Consider the following 12318-nt stretch of genomic DNA (forward strand, 5'->3'; position numbering starts at 1 on the left):
TCTGAATGGCCCTGACCAATTCTTTTCCCACTTGTAAAGATTTTTAAAGGTTATATTAACATCAAATGAAACTTTCTGATTTTAACAACAAAGTACTCCATCTCTTTTCTACATAGATTTTCTCCACTATGAGCCTGTAGTAGGAAGAGACAAAATGCAGCTGTGTTGTCCTGAAAGCCAAAGATTTTTCCACAACCACCTCATCAACAACAGAGACCAGCAGCATTTCCATCCTATGCCGTCTAAAATAGCCAGTAAGGAAATCAGCTTACTTTATTTGTATTGCACTGGGTATGCAAATACGTCTTACATAAACCTGTTTAACTTTGAATGTTGATTTGTAGCCAAATGGTTTGGAATCCCAGAATATATTGTGTGTAAGGCAATTATATTTTGTGACTTTCTTAATGTAAGCATACCATAAAAGTATTTTTAAAAAAATGTCTGATGTAACTGAAATTATGGAAAATGGAAGCAAAAGAAGCTGCATGTGTTCAATGGGTCACAAACCTTTACATTTAGCAGGGAAATTACCTTTTAGTACATATTATGAAATGTCTATATTAATAAAATCAGAGTTTTGCCCAGCTGTGGTCTCGGTCTGTCAAAAAGCAAGTTTCCCCTTGTAAACAGACTGAACTGCATATAACACTGTAATCACTGTAGCCCTAGAGATCTAAAAACCTCATAAAAATTCTGGAAATGAAGAGATAAGTGCAAGTTTATTTTCTGTGTGAAAGTCTGTTTGTCAGAGAAGGTGCTGTTCTGTTTTTCAGTAGAGGAAGCGGCTAATGCTTTTAGGCTGTTAATAGTAATGAGTTTGTAGCAGCAATGGCAAGGGTTTGGTGGTGCATCTTCTCCAGCAGCAATGTTGTCTTAAAATGTCCCATCATCCTGTCAGCTCTCACCAGTTCCAGGGTACAGCAGTGTTCTTCCTTGGTACATGTTTGTGAAGCTGCACAGTAAGCCCATTGAGCAGCCCCCCTTCCCCACAAAACCAGTAATAAAGCAACATAAAAATTCACGATCTTTCCACTTTTCTTTAAGTCTGCTTGTTTCCTGATTGGGCTTGTAGTGTGGTCTGCAATCAGTCCTGAGAGTAGAAAGGAAGCAGGGCAAGTGTGGGGAACACCACAAACAGAAATAATGTGCTGACTAGACAGTACTGCATGTCTAAGGATATAAATGAGGCAAAGTTTATAGGAAAAGGTGGTAACTTTTATTACACCAAATAGCAAACCCACAAGCATGCTTCCAGGCATGCATGGAGAGCCCAAAGTTGGGTTCCTGCACCTGAAACTTCTTCATGTCAACAGATTTAACAAAAGACATTGCATTTCCTCATGGTGCTTTATAGGTAACTAGAGAAGTATTGAGGTACTGAGAGAGGCACAGTTTACACCTTAACTGTAGAATAGATGGCTGAATTGAATTTATTTCCCCTTTAATAGTGTTTCTTGGACAGACAACGTGTCAGGTCACAGGGTAGTTCAAGAGTAAGTTAATTAGCAGATATACATGGATGATACTGGCCACATCATTAGAAGAGCTAATTATGTTCTCTGTCCCTTTTCAGGTCCTGTGAGAAGTAGATTACACAAAACTTTTTGATCATTGGGCTTCAACAGAACAAAAAGGGAAAAAAATAATTGGTGACTGACACTGTTTGTTCCATACAAGAGAAAAATTCCAGCCTGAATTTTTTTAAAAAACAAAGGATTTTAGCAAAACGATTCTGCTGAAAAGGAATTTGAGCTGCACTATTGTCACTTGACTAGATCAGATCACTTCACTATCCATCACAAGACGTTTCAGAGACAACCACCTTTCACGGAATTGTCTGTACATTCTCCTTCCTCTTCTCTGCACAGGCAAAGCTTTTGTTTTGCTTTGACAGACTTCTGTAAGTGGATGCTCAAGACTTTTTAGGATACCTTTTATACCTAGTCCCAGAAAAGACCTCATTATATAGGTAGCAGGCAAAAAGAATCAATTTGGTGTGCAAGTTAAAACTGAATAAGAAAGGTTGTATGGGTACAAGCTGAAACATTTCAGCTGCATTGTAATGGTGATTTGGCAGAAAATGAGGCATGAAACAGAGCTTAATTGTAATTAGAGAAGTCAATTGCTTATTTTGGCCCTATATTGAAAGATGTGGAGGTGGAGCTTTTAATGAGCTGAAAAACTAAACTGAAAATGGAGATAAGGTTGTAAACAGCAGAAAAAATAAGCATGTATTTTAAACACAGTTCTTCAGCTTGTAAAAATAAGTATATTTATAAGCCTGTTACTAAATTTCCGGTTTTGAAAATATGAACAAGTAAATTGTAGGATATTTTAGGATTGTGCTGCTTTATATATTTTTTCCACAGTTTTATTTTGTTCAGAGAATTTCCACTCAGTTTGGAATGGAAAAAGCTGGTAGACCGTATGGGCATCTGGCTGATATGGAAACAAATGATGTTAGTCCTGTCACCCAGCATAATCTATGGCAACCTAAAATTGAAGGAGACAGTTGTAATTTACTGCAAACAGTAGCATCCCGTACTGAGCACTGGGATCAAGAGCTCAAGGAGCTGTACTGACAGCCACCTGGATAGCTTGCCTTGGTTGCAACTAGTCTGAATGTGGAAGCTGCATACCTGCCTACCCCTGGCTTGCAATAGAAAGTACACATCGTTCCCAGGAGCTTTGCCTTGTTTAAAAAGTAAACCCAGGATGCTACCTACCCATAACATTATTTTTATGGGGAGTGGTTAGCTATTCATATCAAAGACAACAGGTCCTTTCAAGTTCTCTAATCTTTTATATAATCAGTAAGGTTTTAGTAACCATCCTTCTATTCAAGTCTTCCAGAATGTCTTTTCATTTCCAGTCTGTATTTCCTTTTATGCATATTTTAAAGATTCCATGCCTTTGTATGTTTGGCTCCTATCAGCTCTTTTGCATGCTGAAGGTACTCCATGAACAATACTCTCTTAATATGAAAGCTATGTAATGAGTCTTTCTGACTTCACAACTGGAGACATAAAAAGGAAACTGTGAAGAATGTATTTGTGATTCTTTGTGTGTTTGTAGGTTTTTTGTAGTTGCGTTTTTTTTTCCTCCTTTATAATAGTTTGAAATGCTTTTCTAATGTTAAACAGCTTTTTTTTTTTAGTCAGCCTTCCATATGTTATGCAATGTGTAGTATTTATGCTGTTAATACCAAATTTTATGATTGCTTTCTCTGTTTCTATTTTTGCAAGTGGCAATTAAATGTATGTACAACCTTGCCTGTACATTGTTATAGAGGAGTTATTGAAAGATGTAAATTTCTTCATTCTGTGGAATTCCCTAATATATTTTGAAAAGATTAAATAGATAGGCAGCTGTCAGACCTAAAGCAAGAGAAACAGAAACACCAGGACTGGATTATAGCAGATAGCATTTCCCATGGAAATCAAGAGACTTATTTTGAAAGAAGCAAAGGCAAAATTCTGGTAAGTGTCTTCTATGCATCTTCTATGTATCTTATTTGAAAAGAAGGGGATATTACATTTGCTATATTATATTTGCTTTATAACTGAAAAGACCACTGTCTAGGTTTTCTGATTAATTAGGTGCTCTATCAGGTCTGGACAGAACACTAATAACCTTCTTCTAGTGAGAGGAGTTCAGTAGGTGAATAAGTATTTCAGAAAAGTCATCTAGGTATACCTTCAAAAATGGATTTTTTTCTGGCATCATCAGAAGGATTACTACTAATCACTTGGAAAGAGCGAACATCTGAAATCTAATGGCGGAGCCAAGTTAACTCACTTTACCTTGTGAGAACAAGTATTCTTAATTGAAGAAGAAAAAGGAAGTGCAAGATCCAGATATCCTTCTCTTCACACAGCAATTCAAAAAGTGAAAAATTAAAGAAAACCAAAGGAAAATAAGATAAAAAGTCAAAAGAGTGCTCAGAGATCAGATACATCTTTATATCTCTGTCTGTGTGTGTGTGTAAATGTGGGTAAATGCTTTGTAAAAATGTGCAGATAAAAACAAGCTACGATCTATATCAGCAGTGAGTAATTCAAAACAAGGGACTTAAGAAAGAAGTTTGGAACTGGAAAGTCATGATCGTGGTCCCTAATATTGTGCCATTGTCAATGTTTTACTTTTCTAATGATCATTCTTCACAGCCTAATCTTTCAAGAGTTCATCACAGATCTTGTCCCTAAAACACTGTAAATTCTCCAAAAATGTTTGCTACTGTCAACAGCTTACCCAAATGCAAAGTTTGGGAACTTTGCAGCTTTTCTCAGTAGCCTTCTGGTAACAAAACACGCTAATCACACATAGCGCAACAAATAACTTAAATGTGCATAGGCTGACCCTGGATGACCAGAGGTGCTATTTGAAAAAGCTGGAGGGAACAACCCCAAAAACTTGTTAACTGCTTATCATACAGAAGAGTTCTCAGCTGGGAAGTAACATGAAACAAGGAACAAATGATAATAATCTCTGCCCAAAAAATGTAAGTGAAGGGTCACTCTAAGAATCTAATATACATTTCTTGATTCTCTGGACACAAAAGCAGAGTTGCAGAGACACCTGAGTTAACCTGGGTGGAGTCAGTGTGATCTAGACAACTTAACCCCTGAGTAGTGGATTCAAGGACATGCAGCATCCCTAGGAAAGGGCATGTAGACATGGTGAAGGGGAAAAATTTGTGTGGAAAAATAGTGTAGAAATCTGGACCTACTAAGGCATGAAGCGTTGCTAATTTTGTCACAGCAGACTTTGCAATAGAAAGATTAAGAAACATAGGGAAGTAGCTAAAACCAGCCACATCTCAACGGTACTAAAGCAAAGCTGATATACAACAATCTGCTTTTCTGTATTTCTCTTTTTTCTTCAGCTTTCTCAAGAATTTTCTCCTTGAAACTCCACATCAATGGTGTATTTTGAATAGCAGAGAAGATAGAAACAACCTTTGAATTAAATGAAGTTCAATATAGTTTGTCCTTAAATCCAAAAGGAAAAAGTTCTGAATCAAAGTACTTTTCTTTAGAGGAAACTAACCTGTACAAGCAGATTTATTAGGAAATGTCACATTGAAAGAGGTTAAAATTATTAGACAAGCTCAATTCATGTCACTCTTGTGTGGAATTAAGCTCCAAAATCATTATTTAACAGAGAAATAACTTTTACTTCATAAATCAAATTAATATGCATCCTCCCCATGAACATATTTGTTTGATTCTTTTTCTGGGGGTTTAAATGTCAGGAAAAAGTTTGGAGGAAAAATGAGGACCTCATTACCAAATTTGTTGGTCTTCATATTTAAAACCTTTTTTATCATGCTTAAGCTGAAAAACTAGTGAAACTTTCAGACTAAGAGCAGAAGCATCACATAAACATAAATATTCTCTTATTTAATATTTAAGAGGCTAGGCTCACTGAAATACTCAGTGGAACTTTCCATTTCCTATTCTGTCAGAACTTTACAGTTTATACTACAAAATAAAAAATACCACAGCAATGCACTGAAATGCAGTATACTGGTATAAATTCCCTCTGCTAATACAAACACTTGAACATTCAAAAATGTTCATTTTAAAAATAATTTAAAATTTAATCGGTTTTGATTTTTTTTAATTTTTTTTTTTTAATGTTATAACATTTAAAAATAAAATGTTCATTAAAAATCTCTTAGATATAAGAAATGCTGTTGGAGTAGAACAGGCAGCTCAGTACACAGGACTTGGCTTGGCCTGCATATCCTTCGCAGCTGTATGTTGGGAACACTGGGGTCATTCCTAACTGGGACATTCAAGCTTATTACAGTCTTAGCTGCAATGTGCAGTGGTGACAGGACACCACAGATACTTAAAAGAACAAGATCATTTGAAGTGATATTGCATAGATTATTCATTAGCAAGATAAAAATACAAGATGAGCATATATAATTGCTACATATTGAAAAACAAAATACAGAAATTTTCTTCTGTAAAGGAACCTGTAACTTTCTTATATATATTCCTCTTTCTGCATTCAGCCCAGATTGCTGCCTGCTAGCCTCTCTGAATTTGGGAAGTAACCAGACAAATCATAAACAAGAAATAACTTACAACAAGAAATAGCTATTCAGAACATGTAGTTTTGTTTTTTAAAAATCCATCTTTTTGTGTTTGTTTTCCAAATAGCCCTTACCTACATCGCCTATTTTTGTGCACCTGTGTGGTGTGGATTTGACTAGCTGTTCCTAAACTCACAAAAATTCACTTATGTTGAGTCAAGTTGAAGATGAAAAAAGACATATAGGAGAAGACCAGCTGAGGGTTATTCTTTTATGTTGTCCAGCGTATAATAAGTGTTGTCAGCTTGCTAATATCCTGCAATTCATAATATGCACCTGTTTTGCTTTGTGTAATATAGTTCTCTTCTGTTTCCATGGTCTTACAGGCATGGACACATGCTCACATAGTGTTACAACATTTCCTTTGGATATTCCCCAGCAGCTAACAATGAGAGCTACTAATGTTGCAAAATAACAGCATTCTATCCTAAACCTCACTGCAGTTTTTCAGTACTCAATGGGCAGCTACAAAGAGGATGAAGGTGCCAGAAGGTACACTTCATAACATGCCACATGGAGAAGACAAGGAGCAATGGGTGGAAGTTGCGCTGGGAGAGGTTTCATCTTGATGTAAGAAATATTTTTACAGTGAGAGCAACTAATCACTGGAACAAACTCCCCATGAATGTGGTAGAGAACCCATCACTGGAGGTTCTCAAGATGTGACCGGTTGGGGTGCTAGATCATCTCATCTAGGCTCCCCTTGCCATGAAAGGATGAACCAGATGATCTTCTGAGGTCCCTTCCAACTGAGAGTGTTCTATGGTTCTATGCTTTTCTATGTAATTCTCCGGTAACTGCTGCTGTGCCTGTGGAAGAAAGTAAATTATTGTTTCCCATCTCTGTACACTCTGAAGTGGAGTTAGTGAATATTAACAGTGAAGAATAAACTCTTTTAACTCTTTGAAACCCTTGACTGCACATTCAATTTCAAGTTTGTTGTGTCGTTCAGGAAGATGAAGCTAATGCTAAAGTGAAAACAGAAGAGACTCAAGCAATAGCTAAAGATGCTCAGAGAAACGTGGTTGAAGTTCTTCCAGTTTTAAAGGCTGTAAATAAGGCTTTTGACTCCTTAGCCAAAGTGTGTATTTCTGAAATTGGAGCTTTTATGAAACCCCCAGTTCTTGTCATGACAGTAATGTAAACTGTTTATATTCTTTGAAATGCTGAGTAAGCTGGTTCAGCATTTCTTACTGCTTTCTTTTCTTTCCCATTGGCCAATCACCTTTACATCTAGTGTGCTGCTTGGTGTCTATCAACACTTTTCACAGCAAAAACATTACTTACCCTGTATTTATTTTTCCTCAATCAAAGTACCTACTAGCCATTTTAAACAAAAGATCTTTTTTTCACCATGCTGTGTTCATTTATGAATGGATTTTCCTGGACCAAAATCCCTGTAAAGAATACCTTGAACTTAAAATACATTCAGTATTGACATTTAGCACACCTGACTGGCCTCACTTAGATATGCAGACCTTCTGAACTTCACAGACACTCAGAACAAGCAGCCAGCTTTGTGCCTACCTTCCTCTCTAATTTCTAGGAGAAAATAGGAATAGGAAAATAGAGTAACCTAAAAAAATTAAATATGCATGACATGTAATGATGCTTGTTACATTTTGGTTTGTCAGTTTTTTATTAATTTTCACACATAACATTTTCAAATAGTCTTAAAATTGCACTCAGCTCCACTTCCTTGCTCTAAACTAGCAGTCATTAGGGACTGTACTGATATGTTTTAAGAAAATACTACAACCAGCATCTGAGAAGTAAGCAAACATTTTCTGCCAGGAAAGTGTCATTAAAAAACAAAGGGTAGGCATAACTTTTAATTGATGACAGGGTAAAAAACCAGACATTTGACAGAACTAAGAACAGAAACCACAGACAAGAAAAGAGCCTTTTTGTAAATATGTGTAAGTGAGCTTTTTTCTTCTTGAAACTTTCTATATTTTTTTTTAGGTTACCTGTTTATAAACTGTATGCTCCAAGTATTTTTGAATACTACAACTGTGATATTTAATTTAAGATTGAGTTACCTGTTCACGCTGTTTATTGCATTAGCAATTTGTCATGATTTAGTCTCTAGGCCTCTAGGCCTAGGATGGCCTTTGGTCTTCACATAAACCTGTTCAGTTTTTAACATGTCTTTAAAAACTTACTATAAAAGTTACAAAATCTAAAATGCCTTTAAAAGCTTATTAGAAAGGCTGACTCCATAATTTTCAGTAAAAAGGTCTTGTTTATTTTCTACTCTGTGGCAAGCATGATTAGCCTTTCATGAAATTTTTGGGAATTAAAACAAAAGCCAAGTTCTTTGCTTTGCAGACTGTCTTGAGAGTTCAAACCTGTCTTGCCTAAAATTTCAGTATCAGAAAACCATAAGGCCCATTCTGCTAATGAAGAAGCAATTTTGGAAATTTGCCTTTGAAATGTCTGCACTGATCAATTAAAACTAGAGGGGTGATGACCCTACTTCAGTTCATGCTTTTATGAAGCAGTAATCTGAACTGTTTCCCTGCTTGCACATCTGCTCTCTTGCTGCATATAGTACCTTTCATTTTCCTCAGGAGGAAGGCTGTTCCTTAGCTTTCAGATGTCTTAAAACAGAGACCCAATTTTAATAAATTTAGGTTATATCTACAGGAAAATAATTTATTTTTTAAAAAGGCCCATTGTCTTTATCAAGCATTTCTTGTGGTAAATCACTTCAAAACACTACACATGTTCAAATCACTCGATTTGTGCTAGTTAAAACATTGTTTGCTAATTTTATACCACTGTTTTTTTAATTTAATCCCTTAAGCCTCTTATCCAACTTCTTGGATATGGTGGTTTTCTTAGAAAGCTTTTAGAATAAGATAAAGAAAATGTAAAGCCTAAATTCTCAAAAGCTGCAGAGATACATCAATAACCCAGATTTTCACCTGAAAAATTAGAAAGGGTTTCAAAAGCATGCAGTTCCATGTTCATTTAGGTGAGAACTATGGATTTTTTTCTGTCAGATATTCAAAGAAGTTAAACAAAAGAGAAAAAAATTATGCTACACAGGTACTCAGTTTATGTTACACATTATTTATTTCTTTCATGACTTCTTTTTAGTCATGAAAAGCTGAATTATTACATTTAGTTATGTAATCTAGTGCCATGGTCACATTGGAAGCTAAGATAACATTTACTCAAGCCTGTATGAGCAAATACAGATCTGTCATTTTTTACCAAAGCAGGTCACAACCAAATACAGCCAATCTCACCTCTGCTTTTCCTCCATCTCCTGGGCCCAGCCTCTGGGCTGCTGGCCTCTCCAGCTAGAGAAGCTAATTCTGGTCCTAAGCCTTGTGTATTCCAATGCACAGGGTAGGAACCTGCACAAAGAGGCACAGAGAAGCATTATTACTAGGATAGAATCACCACAGTGATTCACCTGCGTATTTGCAGTGATGTGAGCTGTTTTTTCCAGGTTGAGTGGTCAGAAAGGATCTCAGGATGAATTTCTGAAGACCTGCAGTCCAGAAGAGACTTTCTCCCTTACCTGTATGCCAAGTTTCAATAAGCTATTGAAAACAGAAGCTTTACAAATACAAGCATGAGAAAAGACATCTGCCGTTATGAGAACACTGTTTTACAGGCCAGACAGAAACATTCTATATTACAGTCATGTGACTGAAGACAGATTTATTCTGCTTAGCAGTAGGTTCATAATTACATCTACTGATTATGCATGTGATCTCTCACTCATGTTAACAGCTTCTAAGTATCAAGCCAACAGTCTTGGCTATTTCACCCCAAATGTTTGTTCTGCCATCTGAGGCTGAACTTAGTGCTACAGTGCCTACACTTGAAGATGAAGAGGTGAAGCTGAGACAGGTGGACGACCAGAAAAAAGTGTTCCAAGGCCAGTATGAGAAAAGACTTGAAGAGGAAGAAAGTCTTAGTGATTTTTTTTCTTTAAGTCAGCAAACTGAAACTTAGGTTTTCATACTGCCAGCATAGAGCTAGCTGTCCATATTCATATAAGGCTGTAAGAGCTTTGCATCAGGCAGTCTTATGACATATGAAATATACAGTCAACAGCAAAATATCTTCATGCATGACACCAGGACTTCACTGCTGTAATACTTCATTGGCTCTTATGCTTTTTTTTTAAAAACATACACTACTGCATTTGGGAAATCCAACAGCCAATATTTTTGCAGCTTCTTCTGGATGTCGTCAGCAAATGTTGTTGTATATTAGGGACTGAAAGAAACTGCTAGGAATGTGAAAAGGAAATGTACGTATCAGCTCAAGTCTGTCTCTCCTTATCTATAACAAGTAAGGAAAATGTCCCGTCAACAGTGCCTTTTACTAACCTACCAATGAGACTGGGGATAAATACAAACAAATAACAGCAGATAATGCAACAGGAGGTATGCAGGGGTGAGGGGGGGGGGGGGAATCTTAGAAAAGAATCTAAACCTTGTATTTTTCAATTGGTTACCAAGAGCCATGGCTTACCTGACCTAAGATGGAGAGCTCATAGATGTGCTGGAGGTCAACAGGTTTGATGGGAGGAGACCATCAAGAATTTTGAAGTTGAGATTTCAAATATCACAAAGAATGAGTTCAGAGCAGCCACTTATGTGGCCTGCTATGGAGCTTTCACAGCACTATAGAGGAAGCTTGTGAGTAAACATCATCTTTCTTTTCTTTCTTTCTAGAATGTGCTTGTGAAAGGTATCCAAGATCAGTTTGTATTGATTTAAAATGAATTACTATATCCATACATGGTGCGCTGACCCAGACAGCAGCTAAACCCCACGTAGCTGCTCATTCATTTCCCACCTTTGAGTGGGACGGGGGAGAGAACTGAAAGAACTGAAGCTGAAAACTCATGGGTCAAGATAAAAACAGTCTAATAGGCGAAGCAAAGATGAGTGTACAAGCAAAGCAAAACAAAGACTTTATTCACTACTACCCATCAGCAGGCAGATGTTTAGACATTTTTCTGGAAAGCAGGGACTCGGCACACATGATGGTTACTTGGGAAGACAAATGGCGTAACCACAAACATTCTCCTCTGTTCTTCTTTCCCTCACCTTTTATTGCTGAGCATGAGCTCATATAGTATGGGATATCCCTTTGGTCAGATGAGATCAGCTGTCCTGGCTGTATCCATTCCCAGTTCCCCCAGCCTGCTCACTGTGGGGGCAGAGTAGGGGAAAAAAAACCTTCAAAAATAAAACCTTCACACTGTGCAACCACTTCTCAGCAATAGCCAAAACACTGGTGTATTATTGACACTGGTTTAGTCAGAAATCCAAAACAGTACCATATGGGCTGCTATAAAGAAAATTAACTCCATCCCATCCAAGCCCAGTACACCACTAAGCAGTCCTACCCATCTACCTAATGTTCCTCAGCCTGCTGTTAGTTCTTAATAATACAGTCTCAGCCAGATGTCTTCTCTGAAATGAGGTGAAGCTTGTAATTTTCTAATTCAGTTCATGGCCTTCCAATGGCAACAGTTTTAAGTCACTATGTACTCATAGTCAACCATTTGTTCTTACAAATCTCTCTAAGAAGTATCTAAACATCTTATTTAACAACTAATATTTTCCAGCCTACAGATTGCTGTATCAAGAAATGCCAAAATATAGAGCTTTCACCAAGTCTGGATTTCAGTCTGATAAACATATTGGAAGATCTTCAATAGAGAGACTGACATGTGAAAATGTATTTACAGAGAACAGATTCCTTGTCATTCAGGGACAGTGCTGCCCCGTGACGATTAATTCCCAGATCAGGTGGGCGGCATGTATAAACAAGCCCAACTGATGTATTTCATTGAAAGCTGGACTCCTTCACTGAGTACTGAGAGTTTCTAAAAGTCATGTGATCCCAGATCTTTAGATGTTGTGACATGATGGAGAGGTCCAGTGAAGCCAACTCAACTGTGGATATTAATAGCAGCTGAATTTTCAAGTCCGTATTTTTAAAATACTAGATGAATTAAAAAAGTGGCTCAACAAACATGGCGAAGTTACTCACACTGAACAAAATTCTATGTTGTAACTTTTCCATTTTATTTATTCATTCCAAAACCCAGTTAACATAAATTGTCTCAGGATCAAATTGCCTGCCCTAGAAAAAGAATAGTATATGCTTTCAGCCAAAGAACTCTGAAACACTATCTTCCCCCTCTCTGCCAGGTTCCATATACAGGT

At 37.0% G+C, this 12318-nt stretch overlaps 1 protein-coding gene across 2 annotated transcripts in view; it reads left to right on the plus strand.

The window, feature by feature from the left end:
• LOC308056864 (uncharacterized protein) overlaps positions 1–7117 on the plus strand; it is a 49229-nt gene extending 42112 nt beyond the window's left edge. The window contains exons 5-6 of one of the 2 annotated variants that reach the window (XR_013925002.1): positions 117–254; positions 1577–7117. Coding sequence is in view for 1 of the 2 variants with exons in the window: in XM_080372749.1 (XP_080228875.1) it covers positions 117–140 (24 nt within the window). In the remaining variant the exon portion in view is untranslated. Of the gene's footprint in view, positions 1–116 lie in introns of both variants that reach the window. The other variant, XM_080372749.1, reaches the window with a different exon arrangement.
• The last annotated feature ends 5201 nt before the right edge of the window (positions 7118–12318 follow it).

Source organism: Falco punctatus (assembly GCF_963210335.1).
Source record: "Falco punctatus genome assembly, chromosome: Z".
Taxonomy (NCBI): domain Eukaryota; kingdom Metazoa; phylum Chordata; class Aves; order Falconiformes; family Falconidae; genus Falco; species Falco punctatus.